The 26,299-nt window shown below is 39.0% G+C and overlaps 1 protein-coding gene across 15 annotated transcripts in view; it reads right to left on the bottom strand.

The window, feature by feature from the left end:
* DLG2 (discs large MAGUK scaffold protein 2) overlaps positions 1-26,299 on the bottom strand; it is a 982,636-nt gene that overhangs the window by 80,163 nt on the left and 876,174 nt on the right. For all 15 annotated transcript variants that reach the window (XM_085593066.1, XM_031505123.3, XM_085593076.1 and 12 more), the window contains one exon: positions 9,501-9,615. In XM_085593066.1, coding sequence (XP_085449192.1) covers positions 9,501-9,615 — 115 coding nt within the window. The remainder of the gene's footprint in view (positions 1-9,500; positions 9,616-26,299) is intronic.

The following is a 26,299-nucleotide window of genomic DNA, read 5'->3' as shown; positions in this document are numbered from 1 at the left end:
TTCAGAGAACAATGAGCCACACATAATTAGAGCCCTCACAAGAGAGATGGAGCTGGAGACATGGCAGAATACAGATGTACACACACACATATATATATAGACACACAGAGGGATATGCTAATCGCTGAAATATTTTTTTACACCATTTGTTCTGAACATGAGGCACATTCAGAGAGGATCAAATCCTGCTTGTCAAGACTGGTATAAAAGAGGGACAGACATAGGGTAAGCAGTGCGAGACCTGCTGGGGCTGGCATGCTGAGCTGGCTCCCCTTGGACTCCAGCTTCAAGTATCGACCAGCACTACACAGGCACCACTCACAGCAGAAATAGTAAAGTAGCTGTATCTAAACCAGGGTTTACTCAACAACATGCCAATGAAGCCTGGGAATAACTAAATTCAGTTTCTGAGGAGCTCCTTATGAGCTTCAATTCAGACAGGCAATTCCTCAGATCCTTCCAGGCTCACCATAGCATTATTACAGTAATTTCTATTTCTAATGAGAAGTAAAAGGGTCAGCAAAGATGACTGGTCCCACTTAGCCTCATCACTTAACTTGGCTGGGCTCCCTCCCCAGAGATGGATTTCCTTGCAGTGAAACTGAAGATCCTCCTAATTTGTCTTTATTGGAAGGAACTTTGCAAATTCCCACTACCCTTTTCAGAAGTGTTATGTCCTGTTTCACACTGTTCCCAGCTTTGTTTCAACACAGCTGATTTGGAGAGCCTGTTCTATAGTGGCTTTATGATTTTCTATATAGGATTTCAGGTAGAAAACTCTGCAATAGGGCCAAGCATCTTCTTTCTCTCACATTGGCCACTGTGCTGTGTGCAAATGCACATATTTGATTTCCAACTTAGACTGTATCCACACAAGCTTTTATTTGAATAGGCCTTTGTCTCTATGTTCATGGTCTAAGCTACTGTCTTGTACTTTTCCAGTTGAGAGCTGCACAAACTGATGGTGTCCTATTATAGCTGTTGACATGGAAACATCATAAGCAACTATTTGTTGGATAAGACTGCTATTTCACAGGGAACAGACACAGCTTAAATGCATGTTTTGCTGATTCACTTTCAGCCATTTTAAGCCACAGACAGTTTATCTTCACTTTCACGTCCCCCTCCCCTTCACTGATGGATCATGTTCAGAGTTTCTGCTTAGAAATGAGGCTGAAACTGTGTCTATCTTGGCGATAAAAATTTCAAACCCTATTCCCACATGAGGCTAAGATCTTCAACCTCATCTTCTGGCTTGGATATTATTTTAGCTGACACTTTCTACTCTCCGAAGCAGAAAGCAGGCAGTCCCTCTAGGGAACGGAAAAGCACAATATATGTGCAATGAAAAGCTATTAAGGCATCTCCTAAGAAAAGAAAAAGGTGTGCTGCTTCTGTAGAGCAGACATCATGTCAAGCACATTACCTGTTCTGGGCCATTATTTTAATAACTTATGAAACAGAACAATATGGAAAATGGCCACAAGTGTATACTACTTATGCCTACTGAAGTTGCTAATAGAAAAGCTGTATCACACCAGGCATTTACAATGCTGTACTGAGGACATGATTCCCTGTCTCAACCAGTTATTTAAAATACAGCAAGTTTTACTGAAAATACAAAGATAAGATGACTTAGGCAAAAATGGCTCTGATATTCTGCAAGCTGCTTTATATTCTGTTTTCTGTTCTAAACTTTAGGCAGGATGTGTTATCTCAGACTGCTGGAGGCTGTGGTTGTTTCACACAGGGCTCAGTCCTTCCGGCTGCTCAGTACTGTGTAGGATGGCTCGTAATTTTGAACACAAAGGAGTCAATGATTTGCGAAGTAGCAACCACATAGAAATAAATCTACTTTTTGCCCCTTTCTGACACAGCTGGGGAAACACCCATTGATAAAAGGCTTGCTAGGCTGTTGGTTCATGCTGCAGCTAATGATGCATCATGCCACATCTCTGGGAGGGATGGGCTGGACTCATTACACAGCCGGTACCTAAGAGCAGCAGATGTGGTAAACATGAAGATGTGAAGTAAAGAGCTGGTGTCAGATGCAGAGATGGGACTGTTTGACTGATGTGTTTACATGTTCAGTTTTCACTCTCCATTAACTGCTTCGTCTTTGTCTGCGAAATGCTATGAAGAATTGCAAACAAACATCATTTTTCCTTGACTGTTCATTAGTATCAACATTGCAAAAAAATAGCAGAAGAGTAAGAAATGCAGTAACTGTTAGGAAAAAGAGTAATAGCTTATGAGGTGGCTAACAGTTTCAACCGACTATATACCAAATATATAGATTTTCACAGTTCTAGGGTATTAGTGAGACATATTGTTGCATTTACAACATTACATTTTAGGGTGGTTTTTAAGCACTGGACTGCCATTGAACTATAAACCTGGAGGCCTTTGAATTGAAAGTAGTCCAAGATTAATAATCCTCACATGCATCTTTCAGCTCAGAGTGGCACCACTCTGAGCTGAGTCTTAGGACACTTCAGTTAAGGACCTGTGAAAATTTCACAGAAATAATATAAAGAAGTGTGAAATTCTCACAGTTCCCACTGACAGCAAGAAACCACTTTAAAAAAAAATCTCAGCAAAACAGTTTCTGTCTAGATATTGTCTGTTCTTCAATTTTCAGTTGAAATTTTTAATTTCTCATTTGTTCTTAGCAGCAGAATGATGAACATGGTGATTTTTGCAAATGCCTGTAAGCATATAAACAGGTTGAATTTTGTAAGATACTAGATTTGCTTTGCCAAAGGCAAGAGTTATTTCATCTTCCTTTTTTCTTTTACAGATAATCACGTGTTCTGCAAGACAGATGCTTTTGCTCCAGACATGAAATTCAATGCAGTAAATGAAAACTACTTCCCATTGTATTAGGTAATTATTGTATTCCAGCATATTCCTCATCCTCCTTGATTCCTCAGTGTTTCTGATAATTAATGAAGACCTGGGTGAACAGTTACTCAGTGATACGGTTAAGCTCTTGAATGTCTCCCTAGAGAAAAGGTCTCTAAAGCATGCAGAGTGACCCTCCTTGCTTTGAAAAATAGGATTTACACTATTTCCTTGGTTCTGAATCTGAGAAACTCTCACTGAAGCCAGGGAGAATATTTATGCCAGGAGGATGTACAAAAGATTCCTATTTTCAGAGAAAGAACCATTAAAAAGTAGTAATTGAATATTCAGAAACTCTTACTTAACCAGGACATGGGAAATGAGTGACATTCAAAAAATTCCAGTCTGAAAAGGAACTTCAAGTCCAATAAGCCATTTCATAAATTTAGTTTTTGTGTACCTATCTGGCCATTTCCAAACTTACCTGCATGATGCCATTTATGACACATTTTCTGAATGCATGTTTCCATTCTGTGCTACAATTTGAACTTTTCAATTGCCCAGGAATCTGAGGTAAGTGAAAAAACTGTACTGAAATTCTATTTTCCTCCACTTACTGTTCAGTAAAGAGAATTCTAATAGTTCCCATTAAAATACAGGCATGGCTACGTAAGCTATTTCCTCATTAAAACAAAAAAAAATAATGTCTAGGTGCCAAGCTCACATTTGCTCTCCAGAAATCTGTACTGATCTTCAGTGCTGCGAAACCTGAAAGAAACTGGTTTGGATGCTCCCAGAGGCTGGAGTCATAAACTCATCCAGCTTGATGACCATGTACTGAGTGCATGTGGATCCTCAGTAGTCCTGAAGTGACAAATGAATTCAGAAGGAATACTGGGGAATAAGAGTATGGGCAAAAGCCAGCCCAATTAAACAAGATCGTTGGTGTTTCCAACCTATGTTACAGAAGAATGTACAGACAACAGTCCAGAAGCTTGATTTTATAGCTCCTAGATATGCATATGAACACACATGTGTGTTCGTGAGAGAGCAAAAGAGAAAATTTTTTGAGTGTGCATGGAATTCAGGTCACACAATATGAAGTGTCTCTAATATTGATGTTTACATCTCAGCTAATCACCTGAGGCTCCTTCCACTCAACTGTGAGAAAGAGACATTTTTAGGGCATGATTCGCCTGAGCAATTTTAGATGTCTACTTCTGGATGATATGAATAGTCCTCTGAAAGTAACAAGTGCACTCCACAGACTCAAGAGAGATACTAGGCAACTTGCTTAAGTGAATATTTTTGCAATGTGTATGTAGCTACAGCATGCAATTAACACTAACATATCTATTTGGATATTCTTTATATATATATATATATATACATAAGCATACATCTTGCAAAAAATACTCTCTCCTCCTTGTAATGGATATTTAATCATGGCCATTTCACACCTCTCTCTGATTTCCTCAGTACCTCCTGAAAACACCAGTGCAATTATCTCTTCATTACATATATCTCTTCCAGACCTACATACTAGAGCTTTCCATCACCCAGTCTGATCTTATCATGTGTTCAGGTTTCACTGTCATGATGTCTCCAAGAATTGCATTTCTCAGGTAGATTTCAGACTGCATTGTAACCAGCTGTGCAGATTCACAGGAGAATTCTGCCCATGCAGCCCTGACCTGATATTCACTTGGCTGAAGGGGTTCACTGCCTCAAAGAAGACAGGGAGGCTGAGAGTGGTTGTAACAGACATTGCATGGAAAAAGCCCTGGATACCAGACTCCATCTTCACAAACTGCCTCAAATTAATTTCAATTGTAGCTCTGAAAACTTCAAAACAGAGAATTTCTCTGATCTGTTGAAAATCAAAGTCTTACTAGTGGAAGATGTTCCTGCCCGTGGCAGAGGTTTGAAACCAGATGATCTTTAAGGTCTCTTCTAACACAAACCATCTATGATTATATGATATGGCAACAAGCTAATTTCTAAGGTCAGGAAATTTGTGTAAAGGTGTCTAATACCTAATGGAGAATCCATTGTGCTAACAATGAGAGTAAACCACCCAAAGTACCTCAGCTTTGACTTCATTTTTGCTGAGCTAAGTTGTGAAGGCAACTTGGCAAATTCTTCCTCATGGCTCAATAAAAAATGAACCAGAACACACACATTTTTAACACATAATACTACATGTTTGTATGGCTCATATATAACACAACTATGAAATGCTTAGAAATAATTCCAGTTAGAAGAAGAGATAAATGTAGTGGACTAAGAGGCACCTCTTTGCACTGTGCACATTTTTTATAACTAGTGCAACATGGACTGGAAATAAAAGGTTGATAGCACACATCTTCTTGGGAAGTGCCCTTGGGTTTACTTTCCACTGTAATGCTTTTCCATGCACAGTGGAGAGGCGGCTGCAGAACCACTTCTTCTGACACTGCAGCTGGATCCAGTCCTGTCTCAGCCCTGATTTCCATGCCCACCTTTACAGCCAACTACAGTACTACAGTACCATTCACCTTGGTACTGATATATTTGAAAGTAGTGCAGAAGTTGAAACAGCTGCATTTCAGTAAGCTCAACCTTTCATACATGGCAACAAGGAGCCCTGATGAGGTGAAATCATGTTTGGTCACTGACAGTACTAAACAGACTTTAAACAGAGAAGTGGCAGTGAAAGGGTTGGAGGGGTGTGAAGCTTTAGTTATTTCTGCAGAGCGATACACCTCCAGTATCTGGAGTGCCTGGTTGTGGCTTTAGACAACTGGAATTTTTAAATATAAACATTATTTCAGAAGTTTTCTAGCTTGAATAAAGCTTAAATGTTGCAGTGACTGTTTATGCTAAGTGTATCTTACTACTTTTCATCTGTAAACGAAAACCAGACACTAAGACAGCAGTTTTGGGTGCCAGATAATTCCTGAAAACCTTTTCTTTGCATGTGTAGTAGCAATTACTAAAGCATCTACTCTTATCCTCAAAAATCTAACACAAGTACTTAAAGCTCAGGAATAATCTAGTAAAACAACAGGAAAACTACTTAAGCTCTTCCAAACTTCCAAAGTTTGGAAGTTAAAATTTCAGTGACTTCAATTTACCAAACTTTTTAAAGGACTGTACTTCTCTGATACTTAACTATTCAAAAGGCTGTCAAGTTCCATAGTCTGTGAGTTAAATAACATGATCTGGCATTTCCTAAGAGTAGCAACAGTAATCATAGGTAACCTAGAAATCTGACTACTGATATGGACCTAGAAGGACAAAGCAAAGAATGTATTTATTTCAAGACAAACAAATATATAATCTTACAGGAACAGATTTTAAAACCTTGAACTAAAAAGACAAAAACGAAGACATGAATTTGCATAAAACCCTGCTATTCATGTATATAGCACAATGTTTAGCTGGTGATGGGCTTGCTTATTCTCCTTGTTGATCATGAGCTGATGAGTGAATTCCAATGACTTAAAAATGATAACAGCAGACTTTTTTAGCCTATTATTGCAGTTAGTGAACTAAATAATTTAAATTCTTTCACTTTCACCACCAAATAAAGCATGAATAACATTTTCTATGCTTCCTATCCATTCTCTGACTTAATGCATTTCTTTCTGTATTTCTTTTCCTCCACACATTTAGTGACAAAGTTGTGAGCTCCCAAAAGGACTAAAAGCATTTCCTGCTGCTTTATCCTCCCGTTTAGTGTTGTAGACTCTCTGATGACATCCCAAACAGAGATAAGGGTCTGTGATAAAAAAACAACAGGTAGTACTGAAAAAAAAAAAAAATCAGGAAATTCATGGGAAATATTCCAGGAGGTGTCAGAGAGACAGACTGGAATAAAGAAAGACAAAACTAATACAAATCTGAAACACCAGAGTTATGTACAGATAAAAGATCTAGTCAAAGAGCCACACAATTTCTCTAAACAAGGAATTATGATTTCCTTCCTGTGTTGTTTAAACTCCTGAAGTGAGACTTTTAATTGCTTTTAGCCACCTACATTCAACCCTTTAACCCTATATAACATTTTGTCTCACATAATTGAATATAGCTTATTTCACATATCTCAGTGCTGTGCTTTTTTAGTAGGGGCTGGATGGGGAAATCATAGACGGTAAGGTATAAGAAGAAAAGCCTGCATCCAGTAAACCTCATATCCATTGGCATAACTGTAGCTTTACTTTCTTTCACCCTCTGGTTTTTCTATGAGCAGGTAGCGACACTTATTTTCAACTATTACAACCTATCTGGATGTTAATTTATTTCCTTGTGTTGCCTAGAATATAGTGATTTGCTTCAATTCAGCTTTCTGGTAAAAAAATAACCATACTTGCCATACACAATGAAGGACAGCAAAATCACTACATCCCAAAGAAAGGAAAACAGCAAACTTGAATCATAAATTTGGCATTACAGCTAGAGATTTACAACAACATATGGTCATTTGCCTGTAGCTCTCTTGCACATGCTGACTAAAATAATCCATTGAAACAGAAATGTCCTGAATTGTAAGAATAGAAACCAAATGCTAGATTCTAGCTTTTTACATGGGCCCTGCCTCTAAAGAGTGTTCACAAAGAGAAAATTTTCATCTCTGAAAACAAGTACATTTCTGAGCCCACAATTATTTTTCCTGAGTGCCTAACACAGATGTAAGCTACCTTTGTAATTAGTGTGTGTGAATTGAACTGACAGTGACAGGCACAAGGCTTCAGGTGCTACTGCACTACAAACACGTTCTGGTAATATGTGAGATACAGAGCCTCTCAAACAGGCTGCTCAGACATGGACACAGCCAATTGTGTGTGTTTGAGAGAAAAAAGTAAATGCTAACAAAAGTGACCGAGGCTTTGGTGGCTTTCTGCTTCAGAGGTTTGGGGCATTTGTTGGAATGGATGTGGAATAAAAGAACAGGTTTTGCATTTGTGGTTTGAGAAGTGCCATTTAGATAAGCAGCTAAGACATCAAAGGCTCCTGCAGTGAAGCACCAGGGCATAGCAGCTTAGTGAGAGCTCACAGCCAGAATTCATGAACTAGCAGAAAACTGGGCTCATCAGTGCACACAGAGCAATACTATACAGAAGAGCTAGGCTTGTCCAGATGCAGCACAGATATCTCAGCCTGGCTCAGAGTGCAAGCTAATAAGCCTCAGTTCGCAGCAGATCTTCCCAGGTCAATGCTCATACAGTGGGGATCAACCTTTGTTGGTGTTCAAACTGCAGTAAGGTGTTCAAGACCCTGGTGTTAGCTTTTTCTTTACACCTCAATTAACCTGCAGTTGCTGGCTTGGGCTTCTCACACTATTACTCCCTACATTTTGGGTTCCTGGCTTATCTCAATAAAGGAAGCTTGGACCTATCCATCCTTACACACACAATTGTAGCTATTCATAAAATGCAAATCTGGGGAGCTGACCAAAGCTCTTGACAAAAAAGTCACTTTGGTCTGAAAAAATCTGCTTCAGGTCAGAGAAGGTTAGAGATGCCTTGAAAACCTCAACACTTCCAATCTGACCTTACCCAAGAGCAACATCACTGGTAAGAGTGATCTGTCTTTCTTCAGTCATTGCTCTTTCTGACAGCAGTACCAATTAGTGCTTCATGCGGTTGTTGCCCATTAGAACAAGACCCTTCATGCTGACATTAAAGTTTTCCCTTCCTTCTCTGCTACCTTACTCCTTCATGCTGAGAGCATAATGACAAAATGTAGAATTTAGCCTTAATTGGATCTCTGCAATGTTATCACCTGAATTAGCTCCCCTGTGAATAATTATCACTGCCTAGAGGCTGACAAATTGCTTCCCTCTACTTCATGATTGTCAGGAATTTCAAATTATATGCTGAGCATGGGGAGGATAGAGGGGACAAAGGGGAGAATGAAAATGAAAGCCTAGAGAAGCATAATTATTAAGATTATTAAAATACTTGACAGAGTGCCATAGTCTCCATGAGTCTCAAAAGGTGAGAGTGACAGCAAGAATTTTGCTGGGGCAACAGACTTGTATAGTCAAGGTGAAACTACAACCACTGCTCCCAATAAGTGACAAAGGTAATTCCTCTGTTATTCACCACCCCATTTAAGCTTGTTTATGGCTAGCAGCTTGTTTACCATCTCATCTGCACATGTGATCTTGCTATGTTGATGGCAAATTCTTTGCAGCATAGACTGATAGAAGAGTAAACGTATGTGAGTGGATGGTAGCAGATTGCCAGGCATTTAGAATAGCATATATGAGTTTGTGTTTTGCAAGGAAAAGGTTTTGGCAAAAGGCTGCTCTTCCTGAGAACACTCGTTCCATGTCTGGGCAAGACCTCACACAGAAACACATTGTGTCATTACTCCACAGTATCCATCTCAGATATTGGCAGAGCTAAGAAATGTTCATCTCATAAACCCAAATCACTATAAAAGTGTAATGCCCTTTGCATATTACTTGAAATGGTCAAATAGGGCAAATAGGGCTTCTACCCAGTATTCTCATTAATGATACTGTGCTTGTAAGATGAATGCATGTCTCAGCTCATTTAAAGGCAGTTCCTCAGCCTTCTTCCCCACCATGCCAAACCAGCAACACACATCAGGAACAGACAAAGTAGCTGCTGACATACTCCCAGGAGAAGGCTCTTCCTGCTTACCTGACATACAGTGACCTCTTCTGATTAGTCCTCAGGGAGCCAGACCCAGAACTCATGCTGTGATTCATCATCTGCTCACGCAGGTCATGGATTTTTGCCTCAAATCGAGCGTACTCTAAGGAGATAAGAAAACCCCAGAGAATAAAGATATTTTAGTTTTCTTGACCTATATAGTCATTAGGGCTGCTAAATGCAAATTAACATTAAATTAATGAGTATAAGGCATGTCTTAAAAATTGAGGTCTAATAGAACCTTGAATTAATATATTATCTTAGGTAAATATATACCCTTTTTACTGTGGTACCTGTAACATTTCAACACTGGCTAGGTGAGGAATCGGATAGCTAGACCTATGGACCTGCAGTGCCAGGAAAGGAAAGGACGTTTAAAGTGTATTAACAAATATCTTCCAGTCTGTGGAAAGGATGTTGAAAGCAGTTTTCCTTTGTATCTTTCCTCCTTCCAAACATACCTTGTTAGGGTCAGTGGGACAGAGCACTGAGGTTATTAATGAGTCAAGCAATTACTGTATAATCCCATCAAAATTAAGGAGACATTTCCATGTCCAATTATCCCCAAAGCAGCTGGAAAATCACTGTATGAGCAGCCACCATTTTTACACTGCTCACTGAGGTTTGGGATTTGTTTCTTTTAAATAGATGGAGCTATTATCTCGGTCTTAGTGTGGGGGACCCCAAAAACACCGAACTTAAGCTGTAGAACAATGGCACAGAACTGCTCCCCCCCACCTTGTTCACCTCCATAGCTCTACTGTGGGCCCTGCAAAATGTTGTGACCTGCTGTCCAGCACCACGGGATCAGCTGGAGCTGTATAATTTGGTGAGACTCCTCTGACAGGACACAGCCTCATCAATGGTCCCACCATTGGGAGCTGCCATGCACTCCCTGCTCTTCGTATGACCCAATGGGATGAACTTTCGTTTGCAAGAAGAAAGGTTGAGGCTTTGGAGACAAGCTCTAATTCCTTGAAAATGAGATCCTCCAGAAGCCCAGAGAGCCATAATTCAACCTAAACCCAGGAAATCTACTGATGTGAGCTATAAGACTAAGATGAGGGGGTGTACAAAATACATTTCAATGAGTCAGTGACACTTTAAAGAGTAAGATATTGCAGACTGATGCCAGCAAAGGGAAGATGATGTTCCTGCACCTCAAGGTTTTATTTCACTGACGCCTTCAAAAGAAGGGTCCCTTTTCCCACAGCAGGGCTACAGCAGAAGTGAAACCAGCACACAAAATTTCATCCCTCAAAGGATGGAGGTACATTCCACCAGTTTCCACCACCTCCCAGCTTAAGCAAATAAATCATTACAGTGCATTTATAACCAATTGCTCTGCATCTTGTTTGTTGCTGTCTGAGCTACGTGAAAATGCTGTAAGACAGCAACACTCACATTTTCCCCCTAGAACTCAGCATTATTTTTGTTTGATCATTTGCTGTTCCTACTGGCTCAGTTCCCAGAAAGTCTAGATGCTTTGCAACAACTAATTCATTTTATTCCATGCACTCTACATTTTCATTGGTTAATAACAGACCTTTCCAAGATCCCACATTTTGCATAGACACTAGCCACCTTCAAGCTGGCTTAGCAGAATGGTTTCATTTGGGGTTTTGTGTTTGGATTTTTTCCCCTCCTTCTCTCTTGACACATTTTGCCTCCCTTTCCACTGAGCTTCCTTGGCATTACCTACTCAAGTCTGTTAAGTGACAGTGGCTACTTTGCTCATCAGTTGGGAGCCACTGCTGTGGTATAAGACTCTTCAGTCTTCCCACATACCTATGACTTCACTGCAATTCTGTTTGTCAGGAGAAGAGAAACTCCTACATGCAGACTGTATTTTAGATTTATTCTGTAACTTGTTTCTTGCTCATTTCTTTCACCTAGAGTACATCTTTAAACCTCTGAGAGATTTAAAAGCACAAATTCTCAGTGCAACTAAGGCTCCTACAAACTCATGTTGTTTTTTTCTGAAGTGGAGTTTAGTTTTGAAATGTTTATCCCAGTGTAGGATTTAAGTTTGCTCTATGTGAGTCATATTTGTTCTATTCTTCTGCTTTAGAATTTATTTAGTAAATAATCATCTTCTGGGCAAAGCTTTGTTTAGCTTATATTTCATTAAAACAAATCTAACATTTCTTCTTGGCAAATAGGAAAGGGGATCTTGAGGACCAAGGCTTGCATTTCTCTTCCTCATACAGTATCAGTCATACACAGATAGAGAGAATATTACAATTCTAAGGCTTGTTACTAGCTCTCTTTCATTTATGGTGGATACACTGAACAAGACAGTAAACACACAGTGTAATTCAGTTTCTTTAATGTTTAACATCTGGGCAGTACCAAGGATATGAATGATCTACAGCAGAACAACTTTCCCTTTAATAAGCATCCCCATCCCAGGCTGACGCTGTATATAAGGTGTGGGAGTAACTCCCAGATTTAGACACCAATCTGGAGAGTGAGAAGTGAGGACTGAAAATCTGATTTTCTCTAGCACAGTATCCAGCTATTTGCAACTTGAACATCAGACATTCAAATGACTACAGCTTGGTCAGATGATGATATTGCTTGTGTTCTGACTTTAGAGCACACTTGTAATTTAACCAATTTTAAATATCTGTAAACTTATTCTGAGTTCAAGAATCTCTCTCCTTCTGGGATATCTCTTGGAACCACAAGATGTATTAAGAATCCTCTAATAAGTGTGCAACGGAAGCTCAAGGTTTAAGATCCTCTTCCCTGATTGATACCAAAAATTACTGAAGTACTAATGATATTCTGTTACTTTGTTTCTTGAGATGTTTTTAGCTATGGATTTAAATACACAGATAATTTGAAAACAACCAAATTTATGTGACTATATTTTCCTACTGTACCTTCTTCACATTTTTTTTATTAAAAAATACTGAAATGTACCCTTGTCCCTTCTTCCTGGCAAATGCCTGGGCCAAAAATTGCATGACCATTAATGCAGGCAGTATTTAACTCAGATCAGATCAGTTTCTTTAATCTCAGTCCTCCAAGTTCTCCTACTGATTCCTAGATACTACAGTGACAGATGTATTTGAAATGTGAACAGAAAAAGAAACAGTGATGCTCTGCCATCAGAACTGCTATGATAGCTCTGCCTACAGGGAAAGTGTCCTTTTTTCTTAACACTTCTTTGTACGTTGGGTCACTCCAGGAGAGCTGTCTCCTAATAGCTTTGCCTTTGTTAGGTGTGAAAAAGGACAGTGCTAAAGTTCAGAAAAGCACTTCATGCTTCCTTCAAATTCAGCACTGAATCTAAATAACACACCTTTTAAGGCTCTTACACAATTAAAAGGACACTGCGGTTGTGACATACTAACAAAATATACAGTCAAAGCTCACTGACTAACTTCATGCTCTTTGAAGAAAGGGAGAACAAAGAACATGTTGCTACTGGAATGCTTCATTAGCAAAACTTAATTTACTACACTCCATCTGCAAAGTTCCTACCTGTTGCCTGATGTAATAATGATTTAACAACTCTGGTAGCTTAAGAAACTGATAAAGGTCAAACATTAGGCAAGAAAAGCAAATGGGTGAGCAAACTGTAACCTATATTATTTCTGGGGTCAGAACTGATGATACAATGATTTGTGCTGGCCTGTGCTCTGGGACCGTTGCTGTAAAAAACAGGGGAAATGGGGTGGAGGGAAATACTTGTTCATACACAAATGAACAAATTTGGAGCAGGCCCAGGGCTCATGGCAGTGTAGGCAGACCTTAATTTGAAAGTCCCAAAAACACTGACAGGACTCATTGCCCTATCAGTGAGAGGTGGAGCTGGTGGCACTGAATGTGGGAAAGGAGATTGCTGCTGTGGCCCAGTTAGAGCAAGAGCAAGACCAACTTTCAGGGCTCTGGCAATGCTGCCACAGGCAAATCCCTTTTGGCCAAGCCTGTTTTCTAATGTTGGCTCCACTCAGCTCTCTGGTCAGTGAGGAGACAGAGAAGAGTCACCTTGAATGGCTACAATATGAAGTGCCCCCCAGCCAACCAAGGCCAAACCAGCACATTTATCAAATAAAGACACCAGTTTGAATAACTAATATTTGCTGGCTTCATACAGGCAAATAAATAGATGGAATAAATGGACAGGGAGCTGGTGATTTCCCTTCCATCTCATTCCAACACCCTGCCAAGTGTTATATGTGGGACTCATACGTATTCTAACCTTCAAATATTGATGCAATCCTTTCCTTTCCAAAGCACTTGGACATGTTGAAAGGTCTGGATGGATCTCTGGGAGTAAACTTCAAACACCTTGAAGTCTCTCTTTAGCTCACTATTCAAAGGAAGGCAAATGGCCAGCCCTGTTAAAAAAACATCTAAAACCTCAAATCCAAAGAGTGATATACTTCCTGTTTAGCTGGCCAAGATCAAGAAAACTGTGCTCTAGAAAATTTTGACTAATTCATTTTGGTATCTCAGGCGATGTAGATACCAAAGTTTTTACAGTTGAAGTGATTTTAGATACCTAAAATGCTGCCAACTCATCTACGCACTGTGCAAGAGGGGCCCTACATGGTGGGAAGGAATTGTTTCAACACACAGACACCCCTCCCTTTAGAGCTTCTTACTGACTCTCTTTGGTGGTCCATGGTCAGATGTGGTATGTGAACTTTTGTCAGTCTGCTTACTTAACACATAAGTCTCTCCATGTATTATGAATCTTTCCAATATCATGAGTTTGTGAGATTTGTGATGGATGCAATGACAATAAGAACAGTTTGGGATGAGTTTTGCTGTGATGCCATTTCATATAAATGGATCAAGAACTTCTCCTATTTATGTAAGCAGTATACTGAGATTTTAGTTTACTTTTTTTTAAAATGAGTTCATAAACAGCCTAAAAGACTGAAGATACAAAAATACTTGAGAACACAAGAAGGCTCCTGGAAGTCTTAGATGCTTTTGGGAGCCAAAAAAATGAATGCAAGAAAGTAAACCCCACAATCAATTAATTTCTGAATATAAAAATAGCAAAGATGAAGATATTATATCTGATGGCTTGATGCTACTTTTTGGTCATAGAAAGAAAGAATAGCTATGTTAAATGAATAAATAGCTTTCCTATGAGAAAAAGTTGCAGAATTTCACAAAGCTACACAACTGTTATTTTCCACTTTCATGTTTGTAACAAAGATTGTAGTACTGATTGAATTTAGAGAACATGGTAACAAAACCCCCTCATCCTACAAGTAAAGCACAGTTAAGAAACTGAAATGCTGACATATGATACAATAATGAAAATAACAGTTCAGCAGCCCAGTCCATGTCTTTATCACTTAACACTTTTAGTGCTGGCCCCTTTAGAGAGATAGCAACTCTTTCTGCCAGCAGTAGCAGAGTTTGCTTTTCTGTATAAGTCAGGATAACCACTATTCGCTTCTAGATGATAGAGGTTTAATAAAAAGTAGAAATTCAGAAATGGAAGGTAAATCTTGAATTGTCCAATTTTAACAGACTATTTTAATGGTTTAAAAAAACAAACAAACAAAAAAACCCCCCAAAAAAACCACAAAACACACAGCAAACCAGGAAGGCATTAATTAGAGACCTCAAAAAAGGTATGTTGCATAGCTCTAGAAACTATAATAAAGGAACAGCTGTCAGACCAGTTTCTCTATCAATATCAGCTGGGCATAATTTTAGTGGATTCAAGCTTAAACCTTCTGATATTTTCTTCTGTTCTGTTTATGGGAACACAAACTGTATTGTAAGTCATGGACTTACTGCCTTGGACATCTGAGACAGCGATGTGCATAACACTATGATAATGATACTATTATTTATGTTATTTATATATTTTTTTCCTTTGCCTTCTCTTAGTAAGTGTCTTGGCTTAATAGGGTAAGATTTAAAATAATAGAACAGATTTTTTTCCTAGAGTGAGTGTCCCTCCATTTCTGCCCTTTACCTACAGCATTGCCCACTCACCACTGCTTTTATATTTGGAGGTGGAGGAAGATGAGCAGACCAACATGAAGACTTCCAAGTACTGTGTCTGGTTCTGCTTTTCCACAGATTTCCAGTGTGAAGTTGTGTGAGTCAGAAGGAGTAACTTTCCTCATACTATGATAGCTACAGCAGAGCTATGGCTGCTAGATTAACACTCTGTTAATCTTTGGCTATGCCTGCCAAGGGCTCAGCACCCCACAGCCCTGGAAGCCTTTGAAACTACTGTAATACACATGGAAAGCGAAAGTATGTGCAAAAAGAAATGATAATGCTAGTATTTTATATCTTCTCTTTGGCTTTTTTTTTTAAATATTTGAGTCAATTTTTTGTCTGAAAGTATCGTTTTTAGATGATTAGGGGTTCAATTCTGTGGCTGCCTGATGTTGCAAGAATTCACACAGCAGGCAAATGATGGTGCAAAATCATTGTGGTAATCTGGGGTAATTTTGCAAGAAAAACAAGCAAACAAACAAACAAGCAGTACAGTTCACTTTACCTTTGGTTCTTTTATCTGCCTCTGCCATGTCTGATGTTGGCCACTGCCAGGGACATAGCTCTTTACAAGTCTGGCTTTGGATTTTATATGTTATTGTCAATGCTATGCTTTTAATAAGTCAAAAAAATCAGTTAGATCTACTATCAGCTAAATTAATGATTCAACAGGAAAAAAATGCACATAGTTTTGATGCAGCACTGGCCTTATTGACTGGAGAAAGTGCTGCTCAAAAAGCCTTGCTCCATTCATGGTGCACTGTGTAACAGAACAAGTGATGCTGCTATTTCTTATCAGTCATATAGTTCCCTTGAGTTTTCTCAAAGGAAATGAAAAACAGATTTCAATACTGGGGAAGACACATTTACATTTTATTAGATTTTATTACTTTGACTATATCTACCTGTTTTTATTGAAATATTTTCCATACCCCTTCTCAGGAACCTTTCAAAATTAATGAAAGGGGCTTTTTTACTGATTTTACTGATTGCTTTTCCCTTTAAAACTTCAGCACAGTAGGGCTCCTAACATCTTTATTTTTTGATATTGGTTGGTTGACTTTCTTTACCAATATACAGGTATTTACATTTCAGCCTGTCTTCTAATTAAAAGTTCACCCTACAGATTTGATCTGCAGCTGAATTAATTGCCTTGATATCACCACTGAATTTATTTTCTTTTGCTTTATTACTGAATATAATTCTTTCTCCATGTGTTGCACCATTAGATACAGCCCTCATTTTGTGTTAGCTGTGAATAGAAACACCCCATAAACTATATCTCCTTCCATGATACCTTCAGGAGACTAATAACATGTTCTACTTCTAGTCACAGGGAATATAATTCCAAGCCAAAGCAGTGTCTACAAGATTTAGATTCAAAGAATCTCTTCCTCCTAATGAAAGAGATGTACTAAAATAAGCTATTAGTGAGCAACAAGGACTATGCATCCTTGTTATTCTACCTGCTCCCTTAAAGCCTGTCCTTGTTTCAGGAAGTGTCATCTTGGACCTTCTTGGATGGAAATTTCTTCAACTTCTTCCAACCACTGAATAAAACTTTTGAAAATAACCTCTCACAAGACTTTGAGGAGCTTTATCCTGCAGTGAATTTTACTGCATTCTCGAAAAATTACCTCCCTGTTATTTTAACTCATGTACCCTAAACTAAACAGGACTATCTGTGGCACTTTTTAAGTTCCCTGAGGTCCAGACTGAGCTAACATTTTGGACAGCGTTGTGTGTACACAACGTGTGAAATCTTGGGCACATCTACTCAGCCCTGGCTTCCAACTTGTACAGCTATGCTCACCCAGCAGAGCAGCTCATGTCTCATCAACTTTGATAGCTCTGTGTTTGAACAGTGCAGACACATTTCAAGATCTCTCTGGTGTTTTAGGCACAAAGTGGCTCTGTCAAGGTGGAGGGGAAAAAAAAAAAACAAACAAACACTTCCCTGCCTTGGAATCCTCTTTCTTCAACAAGTATTTATGTGAGATGTTGCAAAGGAAGAATGTGAGATGTTGCAAAGGAACAAAACCTACTTGCTATTAATTAGCTAAGCTAATTAATTTAGCTACTTTGTCACTTCAGGCTAGTGGTGGAAGACTGTATTTTCATACATATATTCAATTTACACAATTCCCCATCCAAAATCATTGCCCTGGGGCATTTGTTACTTATTATTTTTGCTTCACTGTTTTTTTTTTTTTCTTGCTTCTACTTTTTACCAAGTGTAGTTCCATTTCTTGGGAGCTGAGTATATGACACTGATATCTTAACAAAGATGCTGGCTTAGCTTGCTTAAGGCATGAACTGGCACAAAGAAACAACCCAGAACCGACCAATTGTGGGGTTTCCTAGGTCTGGCAATACTGGGAAGGCAGTTTGATAGTCTCAGCTAACCCTGTAACTACGTTGCTACATATTCCTCTTTTCCAGACCTGCAAATGATGGCAAATGATTCCTACCTGCCTTCAGCTGTTTATAAATTTCCTCCTGAGTATCCCACCTGTCAGCTACATGGTTCATGTGAAGTCCCATTCAGTAAAAATGGATGGGGTTAGCCTGTGCACTCTGTGAACCTGGTTGAGTGTGCCTGTCAGAATGGAAAGCACTCTGGCACAAATACATGGATACAGAGCTGGGAGCACACTGGTGCAGATGGCATCTGCCCCAACACTGTTCTATGCAGAGGGTGCCACCTTGTACTGCACCATACCGTGAAAAGAGAAAAAGGGTACAGCCCTACTTCACCATCTCCAGAAACAACAGCAACTAAGGGGGCACGGGATCCATCTAGGAATGACGTGCAAAACGTTTTGAAATAAAACTGGAAATGTAGATCAGTCTGACCTGCCCGATGTTCAGACAAAAATGAAAAAAAAGGAGACATTTCTTAATCAGGGCTTAAAACTCCCAAGTGAACTATGAAAACTTACACAAAACTTCCACAGCTAAGACATTATATGCTAGTATTGGACTTATACTCCATGAAATTCTGATATACTCAGAGTGGGAATAGATAAAAAAAAAAAAAGAGGTCCCTAAAAGAGACTTTGGGGAAAAAAAAGTTTCTTACCGAAAATAGAGTGATGTGGAAGTTAATGTGATTTTATTAATTCCATAAATCTGCATGAAAGTTGTAGCTTACAGTAAAAAAACCCACCCAGAAATAATTTAAAATCATCATAAGCCAAAGCAGAAAATTAAGCAGTAGCAAGAATACCAATAGTACCAAAGGTAATTATTCATAGAATAGGACAGCCTTACAGACTACCAAAAATACAGAGATCAGGAGACAGAAACAGAATCTTGGCAAAAGTATTATCAAAATAAACATGGATATACTTAGGGTGGACTGTTTTGCATTTATGATTAATACAATTTCTTAACATTGGAAATGACATTAATAAATGATTCACTCATTTATTTCAATATCTGCCAGGTAGAAAGCCACCTCCCCCTGTAACTGCCACTTTTCTACACTCAGCTGTACTGCTCTTCTAGCCAAGGATATCTTCAGCCATCTCCTAAGGTTGTCTGGAACACTCTATTGAATTAAAAAGAAGAATTCAGCAAAGACCAGAAACAAAACTATCCATTTTTATCATAAAAAAAAAAACAAAAAAGAAAAAAACAAAACAAAACCCAAAACAACAAAAAACCCCAAACAAACCCTTAAAACTATCCCAAATAACCTGAACAACAAAGAAAAGAAGAAAATGGATAAAAACATTCCCACTTGTATATTGATCTTTTCTAAGAGGCAATATTGAGAGCAGCTGCAGAATCATATTTTGCATAGTCTGCTAGAGCTTCCTGATTAAAGGGGAATTACTGTTGCTTATACAAACAGGTAATAGGAAATGGTTCAGCACATTACAAGCTTGAATGAATTTAAACAAGACAAATACATATATTACCTCAGGATAAGTCATGCTTCCTGCATCCCTCTCAGCTTACTATAGGGAATATTTTAAGTCCTCTGCAGCATGTTGTGCATTGGTCCACTAATTAGAAATGGAGGGTATAGCTATGGATGGAATAACTATAGGGTATAGCTATAGCTATGGTCTGGATGCTCAGAAATATTGTTTAACTTGAGCATCAGATCATGTAAAATTGGACTAATGTCTGAAAAAGGACTGCAATACCAGTAAATGCCTTGAAATTACTGCTGATATAATTGATCTCATCATTCACAGACCCACCAAACCCCACCATTATGGCATAAAACAGCTGGAAAATGGTTTTTTTATCAAGTCCAAGTCCTGCTTTTACAGAAAAACAAACCCTAAAATACTGTGCACAAACTGTTCAAATACTTCCTACAATAAGTTCCATTTTGGCCTTTCAGAGCTGCTGGAAGGCCACTCAGAGCACCCACTTCTCACATAGGTAGACTCATCCTTCTAGCTGGACACGGCTGAAGCGGGCTTAACTGGCTTTAACCCCAGCACAGTTCCTCTGTGTAAATTGCTCTTTACCATTGTATTCCATCGATTCTCATGGCAGATTTAGAGAAAAAACACAACATCACCAACCCATTTCCGTTTTGCTAAATAATCAAGCCAATCTTAGTTAACTAAGAAAATGTCAGTCAGTCCTACAGGAAGCAGATCTCTGCTGTCTCCCTGCTGTGCTGGTGAGCCACATTACAGACAAGGCTTATAGATCAATAGAGAATGGAAGTGCTGAAAACTCCCCACCTGATATCCAGGCTTCTTATATTCTTTCATGATTCTGACAAGCATCTCAGAGTAAGACTGGTAACCTCTACAGCTTTTCCCAAGGAGCAGCTGTTTGCTCTCTGGAGTAAGTAAATACTTTGTTATCCTTATGTTATTAGCTTATCAGTGGTTTCCTTACAGAAACTCAGTTTAATGCATTATCTATCTATCTTTCTATCTCAAGCTGGTTTCTCCAAATCTCTCTGAATTTCTGATACACTGCTTGTTACTGTTTAGGATGATTCAGGTAGGGAAAAGCAGCAGATCAAGATGATCCAAGATGATGCTTATGATGTTTATGATTAAACAGCTTTTAGCACTAAAAAGTGTCACATCCATACAGCTTATGGAGACAGTTTGGACAGGAATGATCAAAACTTATAAACACTTCATAAATTTTTTGACAATGATGAATGATTTAAGTTTCCTATACACACTCTTCCAAGAAAGAGATGTACTCAGATCAAATGAGAGAGTCAGGCGAGATCGTCTGTGAGTGTATCATAGTCTGGGATTTGTGATCAAGTTCCTAAGTATTGTCCATGTTGGGACAACTGACTGCACCTCCTGAAGCAAATGGAGAGGATTTTGCTTAGACTGCAATGCTAAAGGGCTGTATCAAATTGCACTGCCAAGCATTTTCCAAGGACAAACAGGACTCTCTTATATGGATGCCAGGCACCAGAAACTTGCAACTGGAGCATGGGTCTGGTTTCTCAGAAGTAATAGGAGATTAAGAGGTTGCCAGTGAGTGAGCAGAAAGTCTTTGGGGGGCCCTAAGTCACAATGAGGTCTTTTCACAGATGTTTGCTAATTTGGTATTAAAGATCCTCAGAGATGGAGATATATAAACCACCCTAAACAGTCTATTTTCATGGTACACTCTCCTTTCTGCAGCTGCATTATTTCCTTAGTGTCTCATCCTAAGCTTTTTTGGTGCTTTTTAAGACTGTTCATTCTAATTCACAATGAATACAAGAAAACAATACAGCAAACTGAAATATTTAAAGACTAAAAATACAGTAAAATTACAAAAAGAAATGAAAAAGAGGAATGCAGCTAAACAAGCAAGCAGGGATGGTTTTGAAAAGGTAAACCTTTTGAAAAAGTCTGCAAGTGTCAGAAATGAGACCTTAAAGAAAATTACTGTATATGAATTAGGACAGATGAAGCTCATTACTGCCTGTGGCCTACATGCTATAAAATGGGTTAGTATTGCTACAGAAACCTTTTTGGTGTGTCCCTGTAATTAGCACAAAAGTACTATTATTGTAATTAACTGAATCCCCTAGTACCTAGTGCAATGTTCATGGCTTTAAGCAGGTTAATGTGAAAATTAATTTGTGCTAATTTACACAAGATCAGTGACACTCAAACCAATCTGGCTGCAGTGGCATTTTGTGAAATAACAGTATTTTCCTGTTGACTTGCATGAGGCACTGAAGCTTCAAGAATGTCACATAAACCCATGTGAGCTTTCACTTGTCATAAAACTTCTGTGATAATTTTCCATCTTCTTGGGATAAATGTATTGTGAGACTCACTTCTAAGTGGATAAGTGAAGTACCAGCTCTTGACATATAAATTAACAGGATAAAAGATTTGGTTAGGCTCAGTAGCCTGATGGAGGGGCTGGCTGGTCTCAGAACACACTGTTCTCCACGATGAGCTACCTTTTGACTTGCAGGGCAAAGCATATTGCTGCATGCACACAAGAAAGAAGATAAAATTCTTTTGTGCACAAAACTTTAAGTCCAAGAAACTGTAGGATAATTCAGAGGGACTTGAATTCTTCTCAACTTAGTCCTAGGCAAGATAAGAAAAAAAAAAGAAACAATTACCTGGAGGATTGAGAGAGAACATAGTTGAAGTCAAGCCAAATCAAAGAGCGGTTCAGTGTTAAAGGACAGAAGAGAGAAGATAACTTGTTTTTGTGCTTGTGGCTTTTTATTCTTCCACTAAAATAAAACATCTTGCAGTGGACAGAAAAATTCTGTTCCCTGTTAGCTTTAGGCTGGAGAAACACTGTCATCACCTGTCAGTGCAATAGAGAAAATTAAGCCTCACAGCTTGAACTCAACAGTCTTGTAGCTGTGACTATTGTTGCACTTTCTGGACAGTGATGGCTATGCTAGGAATGGCTAATTAGGGCTTTTTTGCTCTCTTTTCTGCAGTTGGTGTCAAATGAACTTTTGTACCTTGGCTTCCTTCAAAGGTATGCAGTCCCATATGAGCGGTTGTTATGTACACCCAGAACTATCACTCCTTCAGCTCAAAGCTGCTGTCTTTGGTCACCTTCCTGCAGGCATGTGCTACCACAATAATAATGTTTATTGTTTATTTACTGAGGACAACAGAGAAAGTATCACAATCTAAGCACATTCCTGGACCCCTTCATGTTTTATGGCCTCACCCACTACCTTGAGGTGGGCAGATGACAGAGCAAATCATGAAGGTTGAGTAGAGGGGTTGGGGTTATTCTTCTAGGAACCCTAAGAAAAGCCTTACCCACGGCTCAATTCAGGACCACCATCTTCCAGAAAACCTTTTCTCCCACTGAATATAGAGGAGCCTGGTGGACACAATTTCCTTGGCCTTGCCAGTAACAGCAGGTTCTGAAGCCTTTCTGTTCTGTCTGCTGACCACAACAAATCAAAGCCCAGATGTTCCCTCTTTTGACCCTTTCTGTTGCACCCTTAGAATACAATGTCATAGAACTGCATTTAATGGCAATAATAATTATATGTCTCCCCCACCACCCCATCATGGGACAAGAGTTAAAGTTCAGCTCTGTTTTTAAGGAGCACAACAGTGGGCTCATTCAGCTCTGACAATGACATGGATACAAGTGAGTAGAGGTTTCCTTCACAGTTTTCCCAGCTCCTGCATAGCAAGGAAGGCAGTAAAGCTTCTGGTTTTCCAGTCCTTCCAGCTCATTTTCTGCTCCCTGGGCTCATATATAACCTCATCAAAAGTTAAGCATCATCTCTGCACCTCCTACAGCCCTCAATACACAGGGGCTGGTGAGCAACAGTTCTCCACTTGCAAGCTGCCAAGCATATGTCAGTGTGCCCAGTGCCTCATTCTTTGCCTGCCAGAGGGGTTAATCTCCACATTTCTTTCCTCCTTCCAGTCTTCTGCCTCACCTCTCAGCCATTCCTCATAAATTACCTGTAAAGAACACTTAACACCTGCTTTCTCCTTCTCTTCAGCATCACTTCTCTTTTGTCTGTTTCCCTAAGCCCTCTGTGTCCTAACCCCTGCAGATCTGGCAGAATCATGAAAGATTTAAGAACCATATAAATTTCACTCTCCTTTTTATATATGAATATTTTTGTTTGTTTCTTTCTTTTTTGCTTTGTTTATTTGTTTCCCTAACTTCTGCCAGGCATTGAGCTTGTTTGGTCCAATTTGTGTCCATTCTTACATCAGATATCCATCTGAAGAGTGGCCAATGATGATTTTAGGTGCATTTTCCTACCATTATTTTAATTTTCCTTTTCACAAGGTCACTTAGTTGAAAACCAAGTGAGGGCAAGCTGAGCTGAAAGAGAAAACAATAAAGTGAATACAGGGCAGTGAAACCACCTCTTTTTTCTCTAAAATGTGATGTCAAGCTCTCTGGAAGCTAAGTAAATCACATTGGTTTATATAATTCAATTTTTTAGTACTATTAAAAAAGGAATTGTAAATGTGTAAAATTGCAAAGGACAACAAAAAAGTTTTGTTATTTTCTTAAAGGTCAACAGAAAACAGAATATCTTGCAATTTCAAGTTTGGAACACACATATCAAGAAGTCCTAATGACACTGCAAATACAGCTTTAAAATCTTTTATAGTCAACTTTCAACGGGACATAATAGTTCTGCTCATTACAAAAAATATGTGTCTTTGAAATTATGAGCCTAGTTTGACTTTCATGTGTTATTAGCTCTCAGTGGAACTGAAGCATTTAAATTGATTGTAATGAGACATTTGCAGACACTATGACTGCAGCAAACCATTCCTGTTTGGAGATGGCTGGCACAGGAGGCCTCTAAAAGCATCCCAACAGGGAGCAAGTATTGTGCATTTACAAAAGGAAACAAAAGTCAGCTTTGGAGAGGTCTGCCATGCAGCTGGCATTGCTCTGCACGACATGCCAAGTGGCTGCTCTGAAGGCAAAGGAGGGCAGCACCCTTCAAAGGGTGGGAATGGATGATGAGGGAAGTGCTGGTTAATTGAACATCTGTTTTTAAATATTTCTGCCAGATGCTAAGCCAGAAACAATTACACCTCTAGTTGAAAACAAAACAAAACAGAATTAAAGCAGACTTCTCAAAGCAATAATAAAAATAACAAGAACTTACATCTCTCTCTGATAACAGGATGCTGAAGGTGAATCTACTCTGAGAATTTTAAGATTTCTTACCTTGTGACTTCTACCTCAGCTTCCTCTTCTTCAAAAGCCTCTCTTAGCCCTGTCAACTTTTTCTACTTTCTGCTACAGTTTAAATACAATTCAGTGAAGGACCTATATCAGAGACTCTATTTCTCTTTTCTCCCCTCATCTTTCTCCATTTCTTTGCTATCTAATTATGCCAACAAGGTAGAATAGCCTCTCACAATTACTCTGTTTTCATGAAGCTTGTAAGAATTTCATAGCTCCAATACTGCCATCAAAGATTGTTCATGTATATACACATCTTTTTGTTTATTCATTTCTAGTGCTTGCGTAACCTAAATTTCTAAAGCAAGTAACCTGAAAAAAGGATTATGAAATACTCTGAAGAGAAACCATTGCAAATGTGACAGCTGCTAAGAATCGCTATGACTTTCCTATTCCTCCTTCCCCTAGAGGTTACTATTGTTGCTGGCTGAGGAAACAGCTGTAGCGTGCTCACGAAGGGCAGAAAAGGCCTGGAGAAGACAGATTTGCCCTTTGGCAGTTTGATGTCTTGCTGGAAAGCTTGTCAACCTTATTTACATTTTAATTTGCATGCCAGCCTCTACAAGGTTTTATATTCATATTCTCCTTTAAAGTATCTCCTTGACTATAATCACAACGACCTTTACATGTCTTTTCCCATTACCCTCTGGGCTGCAGTCCCTGCTCACTGGGCTATCCAGGGACTAGCAGCAAGAAATGTCAGGCTAAGCATGACATTTATCCAAACATTTGGCTGCTTGTAAGGTAGACTTTTCTTATTAAAAAAAAAAAATCCTGTACGAGATTAAAGAGCAGTGTGAGCAATGGTCACATTCTGGTAAAGGAGAGTGGTGAGAGAAAATCCCTTTCCAGTACGACTGCAGCAAAACTGGCAATGTGCATCACCTGACAGTGGCTACCCTTGGGAGCAAAGAAGGCAAGAGGGATGAAACTGGGCAGTGACTGATTACTATGGACATTATTTTTACCATCAGACTGACAACAGAACTTGGCAGGATTATGCTCCTGGCTAGTTAAGAGAAGCACTGCCATAAACATGCCCTGCTCCAAATAAATCAGAGCACAGAGAAATATTGTGCATGCATTCGCCCCGAGCCTGTCAAGCTGCTACAAAAATGCATGATTCTTCTTATACTCAAAATAATACCAGCTGAAAACATAAATAGATTATTCAAGGTTTTATGAGCACTCTGTGACACCTTTCGGTCACTACAGAAAAGACTTTACTGAATCTATTTTAATCAAGTAAAGCTGCTAAAGTATCCCTGGCAAAGAGAATGGTGGTTTTGTTGTTACAGGCTAATCCTGACTTTCTGACTAATTCACCACTTCAGGATTTCCAAATACAGAAGCATCCTCTTCCCAGAGTTACAGAGAACACTTCTGGAGATATGGTTATCGTAAATAATTTCAGATTCTATAACTTCTACATTTCTGATTTATTCTGATTCAAATTCACATATAAAAAAAAATTGTCTCCTTTGACTATGAACAGACATTGTAAGAATGAGGCCAAGGTGGGTTGTACTGCTCAGGTTGTACTACTTCACCATATCTGGGGTGAAGGAGAACTTTTTTCCCCTAGGTCAGATTGCAGGGACAGTAACACTGGCTTTTTGTTATGCGTCTGCTTT

Source organism: Lonchura striata, chromosome 1, assembly GCF_050655825.1.
Source record: "Lonchura striata isolate lonStrDom1 chromosome 1, ASM5065582v1, whole genome shotgun sequence".
NCBI classification, from domain to species: Eukaryota; Metazoa; Chordata; class Aves; order Passeriformes; family Estrildidae; genus Lonchura; species Lonchura striata.
Note: the sequence above shows the minus strand (reverse complement) of the source record. Positions and strands in the feature narration are given on the sequence as shown.